Source organism: Micromesistius poutassou (genome assembly GCF_964030765.1).
Source record: "Micromesistius poutassou genome assembly, chromosome: 20".
In the NCBI taxonomy this organism is placed as follows: Eukaryota; Metazoa; Chordata; class Actinopteri; order Gadiformes; family Gadidae; genus Micromesistius; species Micromesistius poutassou.
Window position 1 is genome coordinate 5058249 of NC_140290.1, and position 24963 is coordinate 5083211.

At 48.7% G+C, this 24963-nt stretch overlaps 1 protein-coding gene across 11 annotated transcripts; it reads left to right on the top strand.

Moving 5' to 3' along the window:
- ubap2l (ubiquitin associated protein 2-like) lies at window positions 1-24854 on the top strand. Of its 11 annotated transcripts, none has more exons than XM_084485152.1 (30): window positions 1-38; window positions 1568-1706; window positions 1982-2059; window positions 2441-2551; window positions 3016-3190; window positions 5487-5591; window positions 6546-6615; window positions 8226-8270; window positions 9186-9292; window positions 9839-9898; window positions 10012-10064; window positions 10177-10268; window positions 10566-10749; window positions 11475-11676; window positions 12165-12454; window positions 13489-13676; window positions 13920-14040; window positions 14215-14254; window positions 14364-14556; window positions 14661-14727; window positions 15819-16134; window positions 16902-16990; window positions 17577-17630; window positions 17753-17834; window positions 18304-18521; window positions 19217-19322; window positions 21039-21167; window positions 22311-22378; window positions 22744-22941; window positions 23065-24854. In XM_084485152.1, exons 2-30 carry the CDS (start codon window positions 1611-1613, stop codon window positions 23158-23160), a joined length of 3633 nt encoding a protein of 1210 aa, XP_084341278.1. In that variant the 5' UTR covers window positions 1-38; window positions 1568-1610; the 3' UTR covers window positions 23161-24854. The 11 variants fall into 11 exon arrangements, with proteins under 11 accessions (XP_084341278.1, XP_084341275.1, XP_084341280.1 ...); XM_084485149.1 differs by having other exon boundaries at window positions 35-217; XM_084485154.1 differs by having other exon boundaries at window positions 35-217; window positions 22747-22941.
- Window positions 24855-24963: the final 109 nt, after the last annotated feature.

Below are 24963 nucleotides of genomic sequence, written 5' to 3' on the forward strand. Positions count from 1 at the left end.
GCAGCTATCTGTGGTGTCAGAGAGTGGAAAAGAAACAGGTAAATTCAGAGACTCTCGCTTGTTGTCTGCATGAGTCGGTTTGACACATTTCATCAAGTTAGCGGTGGTAACTTGAGGCTCAGAAACTAGCTCATGGTCTACATCCGACTCGGGACTCGACAGAGAGGGCTCTTGGTCGCTTGTATTACAGAATACCTAACACTGAGCCGCGTTTCTGGTCAGTATCGTGTTATTTTTCATCTTTGGGGCCTAGAGGCCTTAATTGTGCCTCGTACTCTTGTATTTACAAAGCCCGAGCAGCAGATTGATTCGGGGCTCAGATTATGGAGGATTGTTCGGAGTGCCTTTGCAGATCGCGAGGTTGCTATGCTGCTAGCTAACCAGCTAACGTCCGGTTATGGGAAAGCACAAGCAGTATAAGTTAGCATAGCTACAACCTAGCCAGTTTACGGTCAAGTCAGTCATATTCTTCCCTTACTTATACTTGGTGATCCAACCCACTGTAGTTATTTTATTTAACCGATGGAACTTGTCTAAATGGGGGGATTTTAGGGTCCATGTTAATTTCCTGTTGATTTATCATCCAGTGGGTCGACATCACCGTAGTGAACGTCGCCTCGTTTTTTGCCATGAGGTGAGGCTGCGAGGAGCGGAAACCCACCGAGACTTCAAGGCTAGACCTTTCCCCTGAAGTCATAGCAGCTAGCATGTTGACCATGCGGTGGGTTACCGCTGTCGGTTGTATCCGACAGGCCCTGGCTGTATATTCTCATGCTAGCTCAAAGAGGACTTTACGTAACGATCTCCAGATTTCAGTCGGCTGTATACATGTGCGACGTTTGGGAATTGATTTGAGGCTTCAGGACGAGATGCATGGTGTACATCCCGCATGATCCGGTTCTCAGTATTAACGTGTTTATTTGATGTGGAATAGTCGTTGTTGATCAAGAAAGTGGGTGTTGTTTTCGCTTCTCTATAACGTGTGGTACCCAACGGTACCACACCATGCTCTGCTCCTCCCGGATGACACCCCTCGTTTCGCGTTGGCCTTTCGACACCGCCTTAATTTGATCATCAAAAGCAACTGCAGCAGTACACAATGTCCAATGCACAATAATAATTGTGCAATATATTGTTCAATGTTGTGGTTCAATTATAACGGCTCCAGGCGTGTCCCGGTTAATCGGAATAACATTTTTGCATGGTTTATGTCTAATATATCCACCCAATTCTATAAGAAGCTGTAAGACTTTTGTTCAACACCCCACGAAGTTTAATACTTGCGATATAACATATGTAGTGTATCCGTAACCGCACGACCCTAACCAATGTACTGAAGGCCAACCGATAAAGAAAAATCCTTCTGACCCATTCTGAATAGATTACCACAACTTTAATTTGGATTTGTAATAGTTGGATGTAAAATGGAACTTGCCTATGCCATGTAGCCAGTGTCTGCTTGGATGCTTGTGTTTTACATGTGAATATGTACATGTTGAGATGCAAAGTGTCCTGGATGCCAGTCAAACTCTCAGCCTCCTCTAATCCTTTTTTCCTCCATCCCCAGGTGTTTTTTCCTTTGTAAATACTGTTATTTGTATATACTGTAAATGATGACATCCGTGGGCGGAAACCGAGCCCGGAGCAACTGGGATCAGACGCAGGGCCAGACACAGAGCCAGACACAGCACAAGCAGAGGCCCCAGGTAACGCCATCACAACCGCTGCTTACTGTAGGAAGTTGCTGGCTCCCTCACTCAGTGGTTTACATACCCCTCATTTATTTATAGATTGGTTACAGAACCGCATGTTCATGAAAGCATTTTTATTCACTGTTTTTTTTCACTGGTCACCGGCTATGACCTCCACAGCAGGTCTTGATTTAAAATGCTTTTATTAGTACATCTGGCATGGGGAAGCCACATTTTCAGTGTCAGTTTATGCATGGTTCAATAGCTCACTATAATTTCTATCCTTTTAGGCTACTGCTGAGCAAATCAGACTCGCACAGATGATTTCTGACCACAATGATGCCGACTTTGAAGAAAAGGTCAAGCAGGTGAGAGGAAATAAGTTGCCTTCTTATTTCGTAATTAATCCATGATGTCCCGTTGGACGCCTGGCTCAAGTTGAAATCCACAGGATTGGATGTCAGGTGTTACAGACCAGTTAAATGTTTTCTCAAGGGTCCTACATATAATTTCTCAAAGTAGTGACCTCATTGGCGGGACCTGTGCTCTAGAATTACTTTCATCAACAAATTTACTTGAATTGACTACATCATTCAGATCTAATCCTAAATAATGATCCCCCTTATTAAGTCAACCCTACAAAAAAATTGGAGAGAGCTGCATTTATTTGTAGATTTCTAGTCTGTATTGATTAGTGACTTGTGCCCATCCAATACAGAAGTCTTAATGTTCCACCCTCCCTTCTGCAGCTGATTGACATTACAGGCAAGGACCAGGACGAGTCTATGATTGCGTTGCACGACTGCAACGGGGATGTCAACAGAGCCATCAATGTGCTACTGGAGGGCAGCCCAGACACTGTGAGTATGGGCTTTGTATGTGGCCACAGCCCCTGAATAAGTGGGGTTAGCACTGGGATAAACGAGTGCAGTGAGATTAACAATAAACACAAGTTTGAGTCACCGGGCAGAGCATAGCCCGAGCACTAGCAGGACCAGATGCTCTACAGTACAGTGTAGTCACATAGGGATGAATGCTTATGACAGTAAGGTGCTTCGGTACAACAGCTACACTCAATGTCTTTGACTAAACCCATCACACCAGAGAAAGTTAGAGAATGACCTTTAGCCTGGACAAATGTGCCATATCCGGGGTTGGTTATGACACTTTTGTTAAATGGCATCGTGTCGCTCGCCCCACTTCAGCTTTTTCAGCACCAGCCCAGTCCTCCACACACATCGTTTATCTCTATACTACGTTTTTGGAATCACTTACTGGAAAGTCTGACAGACTCTGCGGCCGTGCTTCCCCCTCTGTTCCCCAGGACTCGTGGGAGATGGTGGGGAAGAAGAAGAGCTTGTCAGGCCAGAAAGAGGCGAGCCAGGCTGACACGGGGGAAGATGGGAAGGAGAACCGGGACAAGGGCGGCGAGAGGGACGTGGCCCGCCGTCGGGGCGGAGCGCCACGCAGGGGGCGTGGCGCCAGCCGCGGACGCGAGTGTGAGTCCCTCCACCGATCATGCTCGACGCTGGTCGTCGTACTCATGACAAGGTGCCCCTGACGGGTCTTTATACAGGATGTGATCTCTACATGTTTACCTTTTCATGAAGTTAGTCTGCTCATGATGGACTGATGGACTGGTCATTCATCAATGACATTGACATTTATCCAGTAATCGCCAACAACGCATGCTTATTCTTCATCTGTATTCGGCCTGGAAGTCAGTGCTTGCTTTCATCCCATTTTAAGAGGCTATGATATCGTCGGTCATTCTGCTGCTGCCAGCCTCTTATGTTATCTTAATTTATATGTTTGGTTAATTTGCCATTCTGCATTTCATTACCGACAAAGTTTGCAGTGTAGCGCACACACCGTCAACTCAGCATATCCTGTGCTGTGGTCTTGAGGCAGAGCTGGTGTGCCAGAGATAATAAAGAGCGTGAGACATCCATCCGTCGCATTGTGAAAGACACTTTTAGACAGGGTTGGACTGGTTTTTAAGTTCCCTCTTGGTTATTTCATACCCTTTTTTTTTATTTTTTATTATTGATCCAACCGTGTCTGCAGGACCGCCACCCCAACCCGAGCAGGGCAATGATGGAAGGTTGCTTTTAGTTTGAAGATGTAACAAAACACTATGGCTTGCTGGAGAAGGATTTGTGTCAGATTAGTCTTGTTCTAAAGATTGGACAATATTTCCAGTGTTTCCCACAGACCAGGTAGCAATGTGTGGCGGATTTGTTGTCAGGGGGGGGAGGTGCGATTACCAGCTGGCGGAGTGGTTGGGAGGGGGGTATTATCGATAATAGAAAATGCAGATCATTTTCTTTCTCGTGTGTCTCGTTTTTCGCCCGTGCCTAAAACCGCCACTGCTTATAATGCTAAAGCCCAGTTCAGACCAAAGATTCGCGACGCAACTGCTTGCAACTCGCAACTCCTTGCGACGAGACGGGCTGAGACGTTCTAAAAACTGGGCAGTTCACACTGCTGCACCGGGCGGCGATATTTCCTCGATTTCCTTCTCATACACTTACGTGTTTAATTTGAGTGTGTTTAGACAGATGGGCGCGCACCAAGCATCACCCGCATTCATTCATTCTATTAAATACTCACTCGTGGTAAAACTATGTTTTCTCACGATCAAATACTCATCAATCCTAAAAGTAATGGGCTTGTACACGATGTCTGGGTCAAGAACATATGTGTTTGCTGTACGGTGTTTGCAGATGCATTGATTTAAAAGTACAACTTACCGCTGTATCAGCTGTTCTTTCCCAAATCATTTAACCAATCATTTACCCTAAAACTAGATTTTGTTTTGGAAGCCTGGAATATACTTTGCTCGAATGTATTATTGTTATTATTATTTTAACGCATGGCATAGCCTACTATACTTCATTCATGCAGCCCTATGGAAAAAAAATGTTTCCACAATCCACACGCTATTTCTATGCAGTTTCACACATATTAATAATCTTTGACATCATAATATTTAACATGCAAGTGTAGTGGTGCCTGGTTGCTGCGGGGGAAAATCAGCTTTGTGCCGGTTGCAAACTAGCAACGACACATGCGTCGGTGTAGAAAGTCAATTGCGCCGGGCGCAAGATAGGGCCCTTCTTCTGTTTGGCGCACATGGCTAATTTGTATACGCGCACAGGACTGTCGGAATGGGAACATGTCGGACTGGCAGCATTATGGGGGTGCGTTTACGGGCTGGCGGAGTTATATTTAAAAATCGCGTTGAAGTAAAAATAAATAAGAAAAGCGGAATCAATTTGTGGCGCTTGTTCAATCTGTGGCGCAGCGCCACACATTGGCCTATGTGTGGGAAACACTGAATTCACACTATTAGGTCTCTGATCTTGATTTTATTGCAAACTTGTTAAACCCAAATTATCGTAATGAAATGTGATTTTATTTCCCATATTGTAAACATGGGCATGTAATGTTTGGCTCCAATTGCAATCCTAATGTCCGTTGAGTCCGGCAGGCTGTTGGCTTTGCCCTTGTACGATCTCATGCGCCATGGGTCTCGCACGGTTGGGTGGCAGCGGCTGTTGGTAGTTTTGCGTCCACACATGCGTAAGGCTCTGATATGGACCTATATTTTACACTTGTTTGAGTAAGACTAATGGTTTTGGAGACGGGCGGTAACCGGACCACCCTGCGTAATCCCATCCTGGGAGCTAGCTACCCCGAGCTTGACGGAGAACCAGGGGCAGATGATGGTGCCCCCCACCACCTCCCCGCCATAGGACAAATGTCATGCCAGCCCTTGTTTCCGCCCTCCAGTCCGTGGTCAGGAGAACGGCCTGGACAGCAGCAAGGTAGCTGGGATCGCTGGCCGAGGCACGGAGCGAGGACGTCGAGGCAGAGGAAGAGGCAGGGGCGCTCTTGGTAAGTTACTTTACTGCAGAAAAGGGGTTGTCGTTCCTTGACCGAACAGTCAGGCGGATCAAACCGTCGTGACCGTCTCTCTTGGCTTTGCTAAAACAGTTGTCATATTTCCTTGTACCGATTCTGCCCAAGAGCAAAGTGTGCCTGAAAGGTAAACAATGGCGATAAAGGACGTATGTATTTTGGAATCAATGTGCGTCGGTCCATACAGAGTTTATGGATGACACAATAGTGAATGACCATGACACACCCAACTCACGCAATTTGCTTATGCAGAATCGGGCAGAAGTTATATGGGCAGGAGAGACATTAGTGGAGCCAAGAGATCACCCAGACCAGTGTCTTCCTTAATGATCTACACATGTACATGTAAATACACTTTATACTTTGGTATAGTTCCGCTTCTAGGGATGGGCTTGCATGCAGTAGTTTTTAAATGTGCTTTTTGGCCACCGACGGGTGTGTTCATCAGACCTGGACATGCTTTTGAAACGGTTTAGAGCTCAAAGCATCCTACCAAGTGTCGTCTCTCACTTGGCTTCAGTGTCGCCAGACTTCCGGTGTGCTGGCCAAAAATGCATTAGGACAAATTGGAGCCGCGCTGTTTCTTTGGTCAGCAGAATACATCCTGGCGAGTCCTGTTTATTGGCTCGGCCTATATTGTCAAGGAACCACAAGGAAGGGTTATTGCCTGTGACACGCATACCAGATATATGACTTGATCAAACGGATGTATTCTGCTGACAAATATGTCTTGTGTGTATGACATGCTGGTGCACATTGGGTTTTTCAACCCTTTAAGACCTACCTTTGGTACTGCTGTTGAAATACAATGTGCGGCAGTTAAGACAGCCGCACATTTGGAGGATACAGATATTTTTTGTTTAAATATTTGTTTCTAAAAAGAATTAATTGTCTAATGAGTGGGCTTTTTTTTCCAACTCTATTCTTAAGATGGCTCTCTCCTCCCCGGCCCAGCGCTGGCTGGAAGGCGGGGCGGCAGATTCTCTGCACAAGGCATGGGGTAAGGAAGCACTTGTACTGCCCCCAAAACCAGAATGCCCTCTTATCTGTTGCCATGGTCACCAGAGAGCAGGACCCCAGCCCCCCAGCTCATTGTCTAGCGTTAATCCAAAGGAGCCACGCCACAACGTGGGCCAATGAGACAGAGCCTTGTGGGCGGGACACGGCGTCTGTAACTCAACACCTCACTGGCTGCATCTTGAAGCACGCTTTTGAAGGGCACATTTTTGACTCGCAAGACTTGCCGTTAAATTTGGGACAAACCCAAACGGATATTCTAAAATATTACTGCTGTCTGGCCGTGGCATGTGGTTTGAGGCGCCTTTTTTTTTGTCCTGTTCCTATTCCATGTAATGTTTTGTGCTTAGTAAACATTTTGTTTGTTTATGTCTAGAAATTATTGTAAGACGGGGCTCGTTTTCTGCTTCCGTCTGCACTGTTCTTCCGCACAAACTGCATGGTTATATTGAGTTAATTAGTGGCTAAATAATCGTGGCATTAGTTAAAATCCAAACATGTCTCGAATAGGTGTGCTGTGGTACTTTTCCTGTCCACAGTATCAACAGCACCACAAATTGTCGAGGCTGTGTGGATGTGTCTATTTAGTATTGCATGTTGCCTCCTTTTTTTTTCCCCCCTTTTTTTAATATCGACCCACTAACTGCCTATCGTAGTGAACTAAAACCTGCAGCAGCCACATTTCGGCTCCAAAGACACGACGCCAGCGAGCGTGGTTGTTTTTGCAAGCGAAGGCTTGTGCCTCAGCCTGGCTTCAAGTTCAAGTAGCAAACTAATTTCTTTCACTCTTTTCCTGTAAAAAGGTCAACAAGTGAGAATCATTTGTGTGTTTCTTGTTGCACAATGTTCAATAAGGTGCGGTATTCCACATGGATGCAATGTGTTGACGACATGGCACCCCTTTTCTTTTAGACAACGGTGTATACGGTCTGTTTACAGAGATGGCCTTTTATTACAACTACCTCACTTAAAACGCCTGCTGGGATTTGAGGCTTACGAAGCCCTTAAGCTTGCATAGGTGTAGGTAGTGGAGAAGGTGTGTGTTGCGTAAGCACTCCTCGTCCATCCGACAGGTGTGCACTTATGCTCCTGTTGAGGTAGGCTTTGCCTCCTGTCGCTGTGTAGTCGGCCACTTTAAGGGAGAGCTTACTGCATAGCTGTGCATTGTATTTTGATCACGGGCAACCAGGAGTCTTCTCTGCTACATCCTAGAATCACAAGGGACGTTTTGTCTTGGGTTGTTTTTAGTTTTTTTTGTATTAATTTAGTCTTTCAGGACAGTGTGAGATTTGATGCTCGAATGTTGTCGTGTGTTTACCGTGTGTGCCGTTCCTCTTGGTACCTGGGATAAAGCTAAATAAGCTTTGAGCCTCTGCTCTCCTTCCTCTGTGATCACACAGTGAGGTGGTGGCACACCTGCGGTGCCGTGTTCAGATGATGTGTTTCGAGGAAAGCCCACAGAAATGTGGGAGAGTAACCCGAGACTATGCTGTTGTTCTTGTAGACTTGCTAAAAACCCCCACAAATATGAAATGCATCCTAAATGACCCCGTTGTTTTGCTGCTTATAATGAATGCTATTTTTCCTCTAAAGCCAGATTGATAAAGAGGCCAGATATGATTTTGCAGGGGATACGAGGTGAGTGTACTTTCCACTGTGTGAATCTTGCTTTCCGTGTGGCGGTTTTTATTTTGAGTGCCCAACATGTGACTGATGTGACTGCTGTTTTGCGTGCGAGGAGCGTCTGGAGCAGCTGCTCCTCAACACTGGGAGTAAGCGCCGGTTTTGCTCGCATGCCACTGGTATGCAGATGTACGTTAGGAATGCTTACATTCTCTCTTAACAAGGAGCTTTTGTCTCGAGGAGGGGGCGAGTGGGGCTCCTCGCCCGGCGAGGCATTGCACGCTACTTGGGTGTGCTAGTCTGGAGCGAGCGGAGATGGTCATCGATCGTAACGCGGGATGTTCTGGCACGCGTATACACGACGTCCTCGGTGTAACTCACTGACGATCGGGTTGGTGGTCGGCTGTAGACGAGCTGAGAAACTGAGGGCCGCCGCTGGGACGTGTTCCTGCTTTTGGGTCTCTTCTGTTTTTAACGCCTTCCTTTGCATGTTCTCAACTTGCTCCGATGGTGACCGTCACCTCAACCCACTTATCTACTTCCTGTTGTTGCTCACTTCCTCCTTGTGTTGCCCTGTCCTACAAATAGCATCTAGTTTACGTGACCGCAATGGCTTTGAGGGTGTATGTGTGTTTGTGTGTGTGTTTACCAGGGGGGGAAAGAGGTTTATTCACATGTAAACCTAAAATAATAATCAAACCAATGTATTGTTTTAATTACATTTACAAAGTGTTAAACGATAATTGCCTTGAATGTTCTGGAAAATAACTGGGTGGTTGTGATTGGATCCTTTTGCACAGGCAGTGCAGCCCCGCCCCGGCCGGCGTGCTCTTGTGTTGTGTGGCGTTGTCGTCCTCGTCCAGTAAGACAAGGGCACAGGCGGGGTAATTAAGAAATTCACCACACGCTCGTCTCTCCCCCCTTTGCCAGGACCTTCAACCCGGCGGACTACACCGAGCCAGCCCAGACGGAGGAGAGCTACGGGGGGGGCAACACCTGGAACAGCACAGGAGGCGCCGAGCCCGATGACAGGGCCCGTAAGTCCGGTGGTCCGCATGGCCCTGCGTTACAATGTGGTTGCTTTAAAGTAGTCATCTCAAATGTTTTCATGTCAGTTATGTCACCAGCTATCGCCGACTGATGTGACGTAATGGGATTGAGACTATGGCCCATTGATGAAGGCGTTTGCAGTATTATGAAAGTTGAGGACTGGGGGTCAGTGGTGGTTTTCCATCACCCAGCAGTGGTTGTTCCGCCAGAGATGGCAGGCAGAGCTAGCGCAACAGACTCGCTCTTCAACTCGCTTCTGTGTGTGTGAAGCTAGTCTCTGCTAGTGTCGTCAGTGAAGCAACTGCCAACTGACTGGTGTTACAGAGGTGACACTGTTTGGATCGCGAAGGAATACGCTACGGAAATCTTCAGGATTACGACTTGAATGCATCATGTTGAAAACGAGCCCCCCCTGACAAGTCTACTGCTAAATAGATGATAATGGGTTTAAATAAGTCCCCTTTTGTTGGATTGACATGAACTACTGTTGTGCACGCACCTCGTTAACCCAGCGGCTTGTTGTTGCTTCGTAGGCTCTGAGCTCACCCCGGGAGAAGCAGCAAATTTCCAGCCCAAGTTCGATTCCACTCCTGGTCAGTCCGTTGCCCGTTTCTGTATTTTTTTTTTCATCCACCATCCCCATACATATTTCCCTTTGAAGCTCCGGTTTGCCGGTTTTATCAGTGTTGTTGCCTTTGATGTGCAGGGCCCTGGAGGACTGCCACAGAGGAATGGGGCACAGAAGACTGGAATGAGGACGTGAGTACCCCAACACCATCTATAATGCAAGGTGGCTCGGTTGGCTCCACACCGGACCAGGTGCCAGGTCTGTAGGGTTCTAATATCTGGTGTTTGTGTTGGGATCCTGCAGTTGTCTGAGACCAAGATCTTCACGGCGTCCAGCGTAGCGGTCGCCGCCGCGCCTCCACCTCAGGAGAACGTCACCATCACCAAAGGACAGAGGTGGGTGTTGACGACTGTGTTCATAGGTCCCGTGTATGTTGCTCAACAGCGGCAAGATACTCGATATGTAGTGAACACTATGCGAGCGTTTGTCGATCTCACCCACGTTCAAGCGCCGACATGGGGCTCAAAAATCTCGACTCCCACGTTCAAACTTGAGTTAAACGAATGCAGCTTCAACCTACTTCCACTTTTTAAAATATTTTCGCTTTTAGTTAAAAATAAACCCTGCGCCCTCACCATGTTCCATTGTGAGCTTCTGCCCGAGTCTGAACCCTCTCTGCGTTTCGTTTCCAGGATCGACCTGGCGGTGTTGCTCGGAAAGACTCCACCGTCCGCGTCCTCCGAGGCGGACGTCGCCCCCCAGGAGGCCGGCCAGCCCGCCTCCCTCAACCAGTCGCTGGTGTTCAGCAACTCCAAGCAGGGCGTGCCCTTGTCCCCGGTGGCCCCCAGCGTCCCGTTCTCCCAGCAGCACAGCATGGTGAGGGTCACATGGGTGAAACACAAGCGCTTTGCTGTTTTTAGAATGGATGAGTGTTTGAAAACCTCCTGTGATATGCCCGGCATAAAACCAGCGATCTGCGTGGCCGAGCATTTACCTGTAATGCTAAAATGTGTGTTTTATACAATACATTTGAGCCATCACTGACAGTTTTGTATTCATTTTCTGTAGTGTGTTACCGTGGAAATCCAGAGTTCTCGCGAGGGCACATTTTGAATTTGCTCAGCGAGTCACTCTGGGAACGAGCAATATACTCAGCCCCGATTGCCCAAACCAAGAACATTAACCAATCCCATCGGTGTATCTGATATAGGCGGGCCAAAAACGTTGCTGATCGGATACGGCAACAGTCTTATCTATTGGTTAGCGCCGCTGGTCTGGATACGTCACCCCTTGTATTCTTCAGATTGGTCGTAGTGTAATCCAATTGCGTGCATTGATATTTTCAAATGCATGCTTGGTTCCACCCCTCGAGTTGGGCCATTTTCATTACTCGTTGCCAGACCCTACAGCTTTCTAGACGTGGGTCTGGATTTCCAGGCTAGTAGTGTGTATCTACATGAAAATGCATTTCACTGTGAGAAAGGAAATGTGGTGGCCTCCTGTCACGAGTATCCAGCCATTACCATTCACCATCCCTGCCAGCAGTAGTACCCTGTTGTGGTGTGACGCATCGCCTCTTCCCCCCCCCCCCGACGCTGCAGGTCAACATGCTGAGCAAGGGCTTTGGGGACGTGGGCGGCCCCAAGGGAGGCAGCACAGGGACTACCACCGGCTCCCAGTTCCTGGAGCAGTACAAAACGGCCCAGGCACTGGCCCAGCTGGCAGCCCAGCACTCTCAGGGGGCCCCGCCCAGCGCCAGCCCCTCCTCCTGGGACAGCGGCGCCTCGGCACTGGGCCAGTATGGTGAGACGGAGAGACGCACGCACCGACCGCCTCACTAGACCACATCATCTATGGTCATATGGAAGACCTTAAAGGTCCCCTATTGTACCACCAGGTGTGAGTGTGATTGGCCATTACAAGCTGTTTTGATAATCTTCACGTATGAAGGCTAGATGAGCATCGTTTGCTACTGTCCACTAAGTAGGCTGGTAGGCTGATCTATCCAGCACACGTCTAGGTGGACACGCCCCCACTTCTAATGTCACTAGAGGCTGATTTTCAAAACGGCTTGAAATGGCTAATCACACTCACACCCTTTTTTAAGACCAAATATTGTTTGTAATCTATTATTAGCATCAGAGGAAATGCCTCCTGACCGCCCTTCCACCTCGGTTTCCCCGGCTCGCAATAGTTCACCCAAAGCGAAACGTCATTTGACTTGCAAAACATTGCCCTCCATGTCCGCCTAATCCGGCGACACTCATCCCCCATTTTTTTTGTATCCGCAGAAGCAAAGCCGGAGCCCGTGGTCCACAGCCCCTTCACCAAGCGGCAGCCCTACCAGGCCACGGCCGCCACCTCCTCCATGCTGGACGCCTTCCTGCCCAGCGCGCCCTCGCCGCACGCGGTGCCTCCGCCCGCCTCCTCCCTGCCCAAGATGACGGGGCCGCCCTCCTCCTCCTCCCTGGGCCAGCAGCAGGCGTCGCCCGGCTCCTCGGACACCCAGGGCTCCAGCCCGCTGCCGCTGCAGCAGCACAAGCTGAAGCAGCAGAAGAAGAGGGCGTCCATCACCACCAAGGTAGGCCGGCCCGTAGGGAATTAGATTGAAAGGTGTGCGGGTGTCCACCTAGTTGTATGACGGATAGATGAGCAACGTCTTTTGCACAGTCCACTGGGTAGGCTGGTACACTGATCTATCCAGCATACATCTAGGTGGACATGCCCACTTGTGATGTCAGAAGAGGCAGATTTTCAAAACGGCTTGTAACGGCTAATCCCACCACTCCTGGTGACATGTCATGGGACCTTTAAGATGTAGAGAGTGGCTGTCAGCGAGCGCGTTACACCTGACCAGTTTTTAAGGGTGTGGATTTTCCTTTCGCCGGAGCGTTGTGGCTAAAGCCCTTCATTACTCAACCCTGAGAAATGTTTTAATCAAGTAGAACTGTCAGACAGGACCTTGGAAAATGCCTCCATATGGAGTTGCACGCAACCATCAACCCAGATCGCATTTCTTCCTGTTGACTAAACAATGGCGGCGGGTCATTCTGCCAGCCCGTACCACCTGAAGGCCATTAGAGGCACTGCCTGTTGGTCTACTGCCTGGGCGTCACCAACAGATGCCATGGACGCAGCTTATCTGAAACAGGATTAGGCCAACCGCCAATGCCAGACTCTGAGCTTAAGACATGAACCTGTTTTAATAAAACCCTGATACTGGACTGCTAAGTGTTTGCCAGGCCGACCGCCAGAGACAGTTTTTGGTTGCTGGAGTTGACAGGTTTCCCTGTTTAGTGTTTGAAATTTCAGAACCGAATTTCCTGTGTCATTATACACCATGTGTCAATAATGAAATGCGATCATCTGTATTGTGCAAAAACGTGTAGGCCCTGCCGAGTGCCATCTTCTTGTTTTGAAAGGTCCGTCTTTCAACTGGGCTAGAGCCTATTAATGTAACCTTGTCCTCTCAGGATGATGTACACTTTGTGTTTACGACTCTGAAGTATAATAATATATATATATATATATATATATATATATATATATTTAATAGTAGCCCTTTGTTTTCGTGACCCTTCATGAACATTTTTTCCATGTTCGCCCCCCCCCCAGATCCCCGCCATGGCGGTGGAGATGCCTGGCTCCACAGACATCTCCGGCCTCCATCTCCAGTTCGGAGCTCTGCAGTTTGGCTCCGAACCGGTGCTGCAGGAGTACGACTCCAACCCCAACCCCAACCCCACCACCACCACCGCGCCCAGCCACCAGGTCCAGAACAGCCTCTACGGCGCTCCCAGCAGGTGGGGACCGCTCTCGGGCCTTAGCGTGACTGGGAGGTATGAGGATTACAGATTGAGATGTCAGGCGCTGCATCTTAATGCTTATTTTGTACTTTTGCTGGATGTCTTTGGCTGTGTATTTTATTTTTTATGTTACGTTTTCTTGCGTAGACTCTGGAAAGGCGCTGTAATAAATAAACGTCCGGTAATGTGTGCATTGTATGTGAACTGCGTGGTTCTCCCGTGTGTTGCGGCTCCGTCCAGTGAGACGGCCCCAGGCCTCCCCAGCCCCACCCAGATGGAGATGTACGAGCAGAGAGCCTCTCAGACGCGCCGCTACCCCTCCTCCGTCTCCTCGTCTCCCCAGAAGGACATGCAGCCCAATGCAAGTCCCCGTTCTCACACAAACCTGTCGTCTTGTTTGATTTTATGTTCCCCTCGTGTTATGTTAGATTTTATCATTTTATTCATTCTTTCGTCATTTTATTGCCAATACTCCCTCATACTCTAGCCTGTTGTGATCAAGGAGAAGGCCTTATTTCAACCTTGTTTTTAACAGAATGGCTTCCATTCGATGCAGTCGGGACCATCTGGGGAAGGTCAGTTTTTCACCGTCTTATGTTTTGTACTGATGGTATTGACTCAGAAAATTCAATTTCAACCTCATTGGATTTAGTTCAAGTGAAGGATTCCTTTAACCCCGCTCAGCTGCAGCCGGCTCTGCAGCCTCTGGGAAGCTGGTTTCTGACGCTCTCACGCCGGCCTCGGTCTCCAGCATGGGCACTTTGACAGACACCGGCCCCGCCTCCTTACTGACCACAGCCAATCAGATGGCCCACGCTGCTCTGGGCCACAACGAGGAGATGCCCCAAAGCACCATCTCCCCACCCCAACACATCAAGTAAGATGCGAAGAGGGAGAAAACGGGCGCTAAAAGTAATTATTAAAATGTATTCAACTGACGTTTACTTCAAGGAAATGAACCCCTGTATATTTTCTCCACAGCTCGCTCTCTTCCCAGCAGAGCGGTCACCCCCAGTCTTCAGGGAGAACGGGCAACCCCAGCTTAATGGTGAGTCGTTTGAGTGCAAGGCTGCACTCCATGGCCGTGTCCCAATTCAGGGGTTGCATCCTTCGAAGGACGCATTTGAAGACCGCATACGTCACAGCGGCGCGTAAAGTGCGGTCCCATTTCGAAGGGTCCTTCGAATGCGGCCGAGATATGCAGCCTTCGTTTCCCGGATTTGAAGGACGCATCGGATGCATCCTTCTCGGCCCAACGTATCCCAACATTCATTGCGCGTTGGATATTTTTTCAGAAATGGCGCGGAGAGAGCGGAAGCAGCAGCTGCAGCGAATAAATATTTAATGACAAAACTATGTAAAAACATTTTTTTTATATAAAAGTAAGGTTGGGACCATTTTAAATATGTAACTTTATTGTCAAAGTTCAATGACATTAACGTTAGACATATAACGTTAAACTAATTAACGTTAAGCCAACGTCCTCTCTTCCTCTTCACCCGGCGGTGAATCTTCTCCCACTCCTCCAATAAAAGATAAAACATAACCAATACAATTATGATTTCTGGCTCCATATTTCTCCTCTGCTGTCCGGTTTAAACCGCAGCTGTCAGGGTTGCTAGGAGACAGGAGCGGCGCGTGGTCACGCAAGGTGAAGGACGTTAACGGCTGGTTACGCAATCCGGAAATGCTCCGTAGGCTAGACCGTCCCATTCCACAACGCTCGTTCGGCCTTCGATGCAGCCTTCGCGGTCTACGAAGGCTGCATCCTTCGAAGGACGCGTCCTTCGAAGGATGCAGCCCCTGAATTGGGACACAGCCCATGTCTCTTGCTGCTTTAGGTCCTCATTAATAAAGCAATGCAAGTTGCCATTGGCGGGTGGCAAATCACTTTTTTTTTATATATAAGATGGCACCAAACGGAACCCCCAACAAAAATGCCTCCTTTCCTTTGGCGACTCAATTGTATCCACTACAAATGCCTTGTCTCCCCATCTGCTGTTCCCCGGCTGGCCGATGTATTAGTCTCTCCAGCACCGCTCGCTAATGGAGCCGTAATGCCCTTTATCTCTGACCACATCCCTAACGGACTCCTCTCCCCCCCCCCCCCCCCCCCCTCTCTCTCCCTCGCGCCCCCAGCAGCACCAAGGCATGGACGGCGACGTCAGCCTCCACTCCTCGTCCTCCTACCCCTCCTCGTCGGCGCCCTCCTCCTACTCGGTGGCCAGCTCCACGCACGTGTCCCTGGGCGCCGTGCCCCAGGTGCTGTCCATGGGCGCCGCCACCATCTCGGCCCCCTCCGGCCTGGGGCCCGTCAGCAGCCTGGCCATGGGGCTCAACGCCGCCTCCATCTGCCAGCCCATGGGCGGCGGCGGCGGGCCGGGGGCCGTCTCGATCGCCCCCGCCGCCGCCTCCTCCTCCGCCGCCTCGTCGCTGCGCGGCTCGGTCTCCTCAGGTAACCCTGTCTGCTCTCCGTCCTTCGTTGTCCTTTTCTTTCAGTTTTATTCTTTGTTTTTTTTTTCTTTCTTCCTTTCTTGCATATTTTCTTATTTTTTCTTTCTCTTTGTTTCTTTCCTTCCTTCGTTCTTTTGTGATGTTAAATGAGGAATGACTGGATGTGCATACCGGATTGATGGTCGCCTTTTAAAACCTGCTGTTTACTTCGGCGTACATGTGGTGAAACGGTGTGTGCTGATCTCAGAGTCCCTTATTGCAGCAGTCACATCCGGACTATGAAATTGATATGAAAGACGATATGAAAGTCCTTTACAACAGATCTGTGTATCCAGGGTGGTAGTGTTTTAACAGCACCCATTTCATTGATCTGCTTTGTGCACACCGACTTGGCCTGTATAGCCTGACTGGCCTTCCAGGTAGACTGTGTGTGCCACAGAAATGAAGGTAAATGATGGCAGTAATCACTAAACACAGTAATGCCTCTGTGGCACACTAGTTAGTGTTAATATCCCTTTCTCTTACAACTTTTCTTTGTGCTCAGTTGAAACAAAATAGCTTTAACATCATCCTATGTCGGACTGATTCATTGTAAATTCGTGATCTTTGCGATGGGAATCTTGACCGTGAAGTGGGTATCGCAAATAGGTAGCCCATATAATACGCCCACTACAGCAGCCTGTTCCAACTCTGCACAAGAGTACTTGTTGTTCAATCAAAACCCATCCTTGGTTATTTATTCATATTTCCTGTCTGTGTCCCCCCCAGGAAAAGCACCACCCAACCTGCCCCCCGGAGTGCCCCCGCTGCTCCCCAACCCCTACATCATGGCCCCCGGACTACTGCACGCCTACCCTGTAAGTCCCTCTCACCACTCTGGGCTGCGCCGTGGCCCAGGGTCTCATTGAACGTAGCGGGACGCGAAACGAAGGCTTTTCCGATTGTGCAAACCACCAAGTCCTGCCCGACCACACCGGGCACAGCAGCCGCATGACAGCAGGGGACACCAGATACACTCACGCCTCTGTGACCTCTGTGGTCGAAACGGAACGAGCTGCCACACGTATTCTATCTCTTCCACACTTGCCTTTTTGAACTCGTGTTGCCCAGGGAAACGGAGCGGGTGGTGGGGGCTTCTCTTAGAATGGTGTAGTCTTTCATCCCCCCCTGCTGGTAAAAAAAAAATGTTTCTGGCTTCAGAACAAAGGGAGTCGTTGATGCTGTAAGGTTAGGGCCCGCCACAAAAGGATGCATGAGGGCTTACGTTCTCAAACATATCGGTTACAACACAGTCTGTTGTGCGTCAGTTGGATTGATCTTGTTCCTTTTACGAGCAGGGTTAGAAAAAATGTTATTGTAGAAAATGCACAATTGTCCTCACGTTGTATACATTTTTGCAACTGTATTGGAACTGCTCTGATACTTCCTGCCATGTCTGGCCAGCCTCAGGTGTATGGCTACGATGACCTGCAGATGCTCCAGACCAGAATACCCCTGGTGAGTTGAAATGCACGGAGACAAGCGCTCACTGTTGTTCCAAGGTGTTATCACGCCGTGTCTTGACGTCTTCCATTGAAAAACCTTTCCTTTCCTGTTCCGTTCCTCTCCCGCTGCCTCAGGACTACTACAGCATCCCGTTCGCCGCGCCAACAAACGCACTTACAGGCAGAGAGGGCAACCTGAACAACAACCCGTACTCTGGTGAGCCCCCCCCCCTTCCCAAGTCACTCCGGTTACCGAGTGGTGCACCTGGCCGGATGCACACCTGTGAACATTGTTCTGTGTTTCCATGGCGAGGCGGGGTGGCCGGCTGGGATGCATTCTGACCCCCACCCCCCCCCTCCCCTCCCGCTGTGGCTGTCTGGAACTAACGAGCTGTGTCATGACAACACTCAAGTCCCCCGAGACTCAGTGTTCATTTGACATGCGTGCAGTTGAAATGCATTATGGGATACTCTTTGTCTTCCACCAAGACGGGACAAGTTGAATCATGGCTGCTCTCCAGCACTTTTAAGATGTAATGACCCTTGATCGTTGATTAAAGACCTTTGGACTTTGTTTACTGAATTTCAGGCCCTCGATCGTCTCTAATGGCACACGGTTAATCAGTGAGCGATGCGGTTTGTAAACTCAGTCCTGCACCCCCAACCCCCCCCCCCCCCCCACCCAGGCGATCTCTCAAAGTTCGGCCGCGCCGACACCTCCTCACCGGCGCCGGCCACCACCATGGCCCAGAGCCAGCAGAACCAGAGCCAGACCCACCACACCGCCCAGCAGACCTACCTGAACCCCGCCCTGCCCCCCGGCTACAGCTACACCAGCCTGCCCTACTACACCGGCATGCCGGGCCTGCCCAACACCTTCCAGTACGGGCCCGCCGTGTTCCCGGTGAGAGCCTCCTCCGTGATGTTCATTCATTCAGCGTCGCTCTATAAGGGTTAAACATCCAAAACTGAAAGCTCCCTGTTCACAACTGGACTTGACATCCTACTGTATGTCCAAGCTGGATGGCTACAGATAATGATAACAAGAACATAATTTTTGTATTATGTAAATAATACTTTATCATTTCTGGAATTGTATAGTCAAGTGATGTACATTTAATGTATTGCAGGGGGCACCCTGATCTGCAACACCATCATGGTCATTGTGTTTATAACCCATTATATAAACCTCTGTTATTCAACCAACGCATGTGGTGCACACCCCTGTGTGGCAGACCCGTGGTCATCTAGGGAGTCTGTGTGCCACAGACATGATGGTGATTGATGGCAGTAAACGCTCAACAGTCAGACCTCTGTGGCTGACTGGAAGAGGAAGAACTGCTCATAAGAAAGCCCATGTCGTCGCACTAGTACCAGGCTCTCTTTTTGAATAACCTTTTTTAAAATCCTGTAGGGATGGAGACAGGGGTAACTCTGGATGCTGCTCACAGCACCGAAGAGTCACACTGGCACTTGTTTGGGTTTGCCACATGTTCCTCTTTCAATATTGATTGCCTGTGTTTTTCTTCACACGGCCGTTCAGTTAAAGGTTGATGTCCGACTGCGGCGCGTTTGTAAGTGACCGACTCTGTTCCCCAGGTGGCGCCTACCTCGTCAAAGCAGCACGCTGTGAACGTCGGAGTCAACGCCTCGGCCACGCCCTTCCAACAGGCCGGTGGCTACGGTTCCCATGGTTACAGCACTGGTAAGGCACCAAAACAATGTGCTCGGTGGAAACGGCGCACGTTTCTCTGCGGGGCTTCGCCAACCTCTGATTCCTCGTATTGAACCCCACGGCCCGTCCCTCTGGGGTTTGAATACGTTAACTCTCTTCCTCTACGCCGCGCTTGGGCCTCCGTCTAATCACCGGGCTCTTATGCAGTACGTGTCGGCTTTGTCGTGTACTTCCGTCTCCTGCCATTGGAAACGGCCTGTTTTGGAAACCCTGCTTTCTGTCAAATGTGTGGCTGCCGCCTAGCACAAAAGGCCGTCATTAATATGCATGAGTTGAATTGTTCACCAATGCTTCGTGTTCAACGGCACTGTTTCCACAAGTGGAATCTGAGCCGCCGGGATCCTTCTTGGTGTCGCTTCACTAGCATCCCTATCTGCTCGATCTAGGATGTTGTGTATTTCATTTTCAAGGGATGACGAGTCTCGGCTCATTGTGCACTAGGCTAAACTGGTCAGTCATCTATGGCCAGCTCTAGCCATTCACGTCAGTGTGTGTTTAAAGGATGTCTCTGCATTCCTTCCTGGTCGTTAGTTCTGATATCCGATATCTCACCTTGCTTCAACTACCTGTCCTTTATCTTTTTCGATTAATACGGTGACTGCGACTCATGTCGTTCCACTATCTTTTCTTTAATAGATGTACCTCTCACCTCCTTCATGTGTGTTCATGCTGCACCTGCATTCACCCTGCAACAGCCTCATAGCCTTCCCTCGTGTCTCCCCACATGCACACTCCCCTGCAAGGCTTGGGTCAAATGGTATTTCCCAAATATTCTGGACCACTCTCTCTTAACAGATGGACATGGCCACATAGCACGCAATGTGTCTGAAAGCTGAGCCCGTCCCTGGAAGGTCCTCTGAATTCCCCTTTCTCATAAGATTGGTTCCTTGCCAGTTTCTATGCATTGCCTGGTGTTGTAAAGAAGATGCGTACACAAAACAAATGAAAAGCTTATAAAAGAATTACAAATATTAATTGAGAAACAATGAATAGTTTGCAAACACTATTGGCCCTAGCCTGTGCGTTCCCCTCTCTCTATCTACTGCTGTGGCTGGGTGACTCGGCTGTCTAGTGCTTTGTGATGGTTATCTAGTGTTTGACTGTTTATTGCTGTGACTTGTCTAGTGCTTTGACTGCTGAGTGCTTTGTGACTGTCTTGTGCTTTGACTGTTCAGTGCTGTGTGACTGTTGTCTAGTGCTTTGACTGTTAAGTGTTGTGTGACTGTTGACTGACTGTTGTCTAATGCTGCGGCTGTGTGTCTGACTGTTGTCTAATGCTGCGGTAGTGTGTCTGACTTGTCTAATGCTGTGGGTCTTGACTGTTGTCTGATGCTGTGTGTCTGACTGGTCTGATGCTGTGTGTCTGACTGGTCTGATGCTGTGTGTCTGACTGGTCTGATGCTGTGGCTGTGTGTCTGACTGTTGTCTGATGCTGTGTGTCTGACTGTCTAATGCTGTCTGACTGACTGTTGTCTAATGCTGTCTGACTGTTGTCTAATGCTGTGGCTGCACCTGTGTCTGACTGTTGTCAGACTTTTGTCTGATGCTGTGTGTCTGACTGTTGTCTGATGGTGTGGCGGTGTGTCTGACTGTTGTCTGATGGCGTGTCTGACTGTCTGATGGTGTGGCTGTGTGTCTGACTGTTGTCTAATGCTGTGGCTGCGGCTGTGTGTCTGACTGTTGCAGGCTATGAGGATGTGGGCCAGGCGTCAGGGAGTGGGGATTTCTGTAAAGGCGGATACGGCACCGTGGCCGCCGCCGCTGCTGCTTCCGCGCAAATCAAGCCCGCCACCTCTGTGACCGGGCCCGGAGTCGGTGAGTGCTGCCCCGAGCCTGCCCGCCCCCCCTCACGCTCTTTCTCTTTGGGACTCGAGTCGCTGAAGGGCACTCCGACTGCCCCCCGTTTGTGGTTCTCGCCCGCTCGCTGCGTTTGGATCAGCCTCTGCAGAGAGCACCCTAGATCTCTGATGGGAGTCCTGTGCGGCCAACCAGCCCAGTCCGCTAGCCTCACCCCCTCCACCCACCGTTCCACCCACCACTGCTACTCATCCTGGCTACTCATCACATTTGCATCTGATTGATATCCCTGGGGGTCATTGGCTCGGTGGTAAAATTGTAAAAAGCGTTGAGTGACCAATGTTGTCAGCCACGAGCAGGTGAGCAGGTCCCGAGCAGCCCCTCTCCTGTCATTGTCTGTGTGCTGCTTGCATTTTTTTGTTGTTGTGATGTTTCATCATGTTCTGTCGCTACGGAGGAGTCATAGCGAGGGGAATGCAAGAGTTCAAGAGAACAATCGTATATCAGAACTAATTAACGGCACACCGTTTTCTACACGCCTGCATGTGGGATTGTTGTTGTGTTTGAGTAATATGATCAATGCTTGTTTTGTGCACACCAACCTGCCCTGTATAGCCTGACCAGTGGCCATCCAGGTAGTCTGTGTGTGCCACAGAAATGACGGCGGTAAACACTAAACGCAGTAATGCCTCTGTGGCTGACTGGGAGAGGAAGAACTGCCACACTACGTTTTTGTATTCTCATTTTAATTTAAAGTGTTGTTGTTGTCCTCTACCTATTTTATTCTGCTTTTGGTTCTCAAAGTGGAGTCTTATTGTATTTCTTGTCATTCAACCAATCTCTAGAACTAATGTCCTTTTTATTTATTGAATCTTTCCCAGTGATCTTGGTTGAACAAGGCATGGGAAGACGATGGGTTGATGATGTAAAATGTCTTGAAGTCCTGCTGTTCACTGATGTTTACAGTGGCCATCGTGAGAATTATCAGACCCTCTACAAACCAAAACTGTTGTTTTTTTTCCACTTAGAGCTGCACACAGACAAATCCCTATGTATTCGAGGGCAGGAAGCTCTCCAGTGTATGTGTGTAGTTGTTCTACAAAAGTATTGTCCTCTACAATTGCCCTGAGACAGTTTTGTGTTTTTCCATTCATTTTACAGGTGTCTCAGTGACCTCAAGCAACACCGGCGTACCAGATATTTCAGGGTCTGTTTACACTAAGACGCAGGTCAGTATTTTTTATGTTTACTAGCTGCATAATTACCTTAGCATCAAGATTCGTAATAGTACTACCTTACACTCTGTGTAAAAATCAGAAATTCCTTCTCATTGCTGACCCCATTTTGCCCTAAGTGATAACAAAACTTATAGCCCAAACTAACTACACAATGATACCAATCGGCTAAAGCTTGCTTTAGCCAATTGCCAAAGTAAGCTTGCTTACTACGGCACTCGGGAGCATGCCAAGATGTCATTTCCGTCGGCTTTATGCATGTCAAATGCTACAATCAAGTGCTAGTTCAGCGGGTCATCACATGACTCTGCTATTCAAACACACTTTAACTCGTCCTCGTCTCGGTTTCCGTTGCCCAGCAGTCGTTCGAGAAGCAGGGTTTCCACGCCGGCACACCCACCGCCTCCTTCAGCCTGCCCTCGGCCCTGGGCAGTGGGGGGCCCATCAACCCTCCGGCCCCCGCCGGCTACCCCCCGGCCCCCTTCATGCACATCCTGGCGCCGCACCAACAGCAACACTCTCAGATCCTGCACCACCACCTGCAGCAGGAAGCACAGGTAGAGTCCCCGGCCCCGGGTTTGTTCTAGTGGCTCGGTGGGGGGGGGGGGGACGCCTCGACCCCTTGTAGTGTTCCTGCCGGAGACTGACCCCCTCCCCCGTCTCTTCTGCCCTCTCTCCAGACGGGCACGGGGCAGCGCAGCCAGAACGCATCTCTCCAACAGAAGGCCCAGATCAACAAGTCGGCGTACAACAGCTACAACTGGGGAGGGAACTAACTCCAAAAGTCGCTGCGTCCGCCGTCGGCAGCCACCCTACCCCTCCCAAAGTCTCGGCAAAGACTGCAGCTACGAAGTTGTTGCCACTCTCTGTCGCTCTCTCCCACCACCACCGTACAAATTGACCACATGTTCCCCCTAACCCGTGTCTCCCTATGATGACACCGTTATGACATTGACTTCCCTCTCCAGCCACTGTGCTCTGCAGCTTCCAATGACGGAGCACTTGCATGGCTGGACAGGAGAACGACGTGTCGGGAGTGAAGGGGGCGTGGGGTGTAGCTGTAGCTAGATGTTGGTAAAGAGGTGAACTATGTCACTGTTGGGAAGTTTGTAAATCTCTCCATCCTATAACCTTACCACCCCCACCTCCCCCATTTTTTTCCAGTTGTAACATAGAAGTGTTTTCTAACTGACTGTTTTTGGGTTGTACTTTTTTGTTTTTTGTTTTCCCCTTATTTTCTCCTTTTTAATTGATGGGGAGAATCGAACTTTCTTACGGTGAGGAACAGGCTGGTTTTGTATATCTCACCATGAACTCCTTGTCTCCCCCCCCCCCCCCCCCCGCCCCACACGCACACAAACACACATCTTCAGTCCCGCTAACATCTTTACAATGTTGACTTTTTTCTTTTGTACGCTTATTTTAAGTTCAAAGAAAATGAATCTCTAAATTGGCAGAGTTGTGATGTTTATTTGTACTAAATATAGATATATTATAAGTAAAGATGTATAAGAAAGCTCACTGGCTTGGAATGCGAGGAAAGTGTATTTTTTTTTTTTTTCCATGTGTCTGCACGTGTGTTTGGACATGCAGAGGCCATGGGTGTGTACAGCGCCGTCTGTTTTGGGTTGTGTTTTTGCGTCGGACTAGGGCATGATTTGTGATGGCGTGTGAAGTCACTGACCATTGTCTAACGATACGTACAGCAAAACGGTTTAAAATGAATTAAGGAAAACCGAAGAAAATTCCAAAACCATTCTGCAAGCAATGTCGAGAGGGAACGCCGTGGGCGACACACACCCAGTTTGCCTTCTTACGTTTTTCTTTATTTTAACCCCTATATTCTCCTGCCCTTCGCCTGTCTGCTCACATACTGTATGGAAAGATGCAGAGTTAAGTACTGATGGACAGAATTGTACAATGGGTTTATTTTGTCTGTATTTTTTTTTTCCTTTTTTGTACTGTGCGTTTTAAGATTTAAATGGATAAACTTGTCTTGTACATATATATAAAAAAAACACAAGTACTGTAGTCCTTGTTTGTCGGCTTTTCCCTGCCCTCTTCAGATCCTTGCAGACTTGTTAGCTTTTTGTTTTGAAATGTTTTTTATTTTGTAAAAAATATATAAATATTAAGTAAATAAACGGGAAAGACATTTTCATCACTTTGGATGTGAATGTCTTTTTTAAGAAACTTTATTTTTGTATCTGATGTTGCTTGTAAATACAGCATTTTTATCCAAATTAAGCTTGAATGTGATGTCGAGAACTGGAATGGGCTTTGCAAGTTATTGAGTCTGCTGACAATTGTAATATTAGTTTGAAATAGATGTAACAGTTGAAACCAATAGGAATGGATTCAAGGAAACCAAAAGGATATAGGTCTAGATACATTTAAGTCAGAGAACATCTGATAGCTAATTGGGCATTCACTATCTTGTAATTAACTCTGAAATAAAAGAAGAACCAAATAAAACTCAAACAATATTTCTCCATATCGTTTGCATTTTGTTTACTCTGTGAATCCCGGTCAGCTAAGCCCAGCTGCATTAAGGGGCAGCCTCTCAAAACTCGGACCAA

What these genes read in the sequence shown, in the direction of transcription:
- ubap2l (XM_084485152.1), top strand. Translation starts at nt 1,611, where the DNA reads ATGATGACATCCGTGGGCGGAAACCGAGCCCGGAGCAACTGGGATCAG. An exon ending in TTGAAGAAAAGGTCAAGCAG is followed by an intron (nt 2,060 to 2,440) that starts GTGAGAGGAAAT and finishes TCCCTTCTGCAG; the next exon opens with CTGATTGACATTACAGGCAA. An exon ending in ACCATCACCAAAGGACAGAG is followed by an intron (nt 10,269 to 10,565) that starts GTGGGTGTTGAC and finishes TTTCGTTTCCAG; the next exon opens with GATCGACCTGGCGGTGTTGC.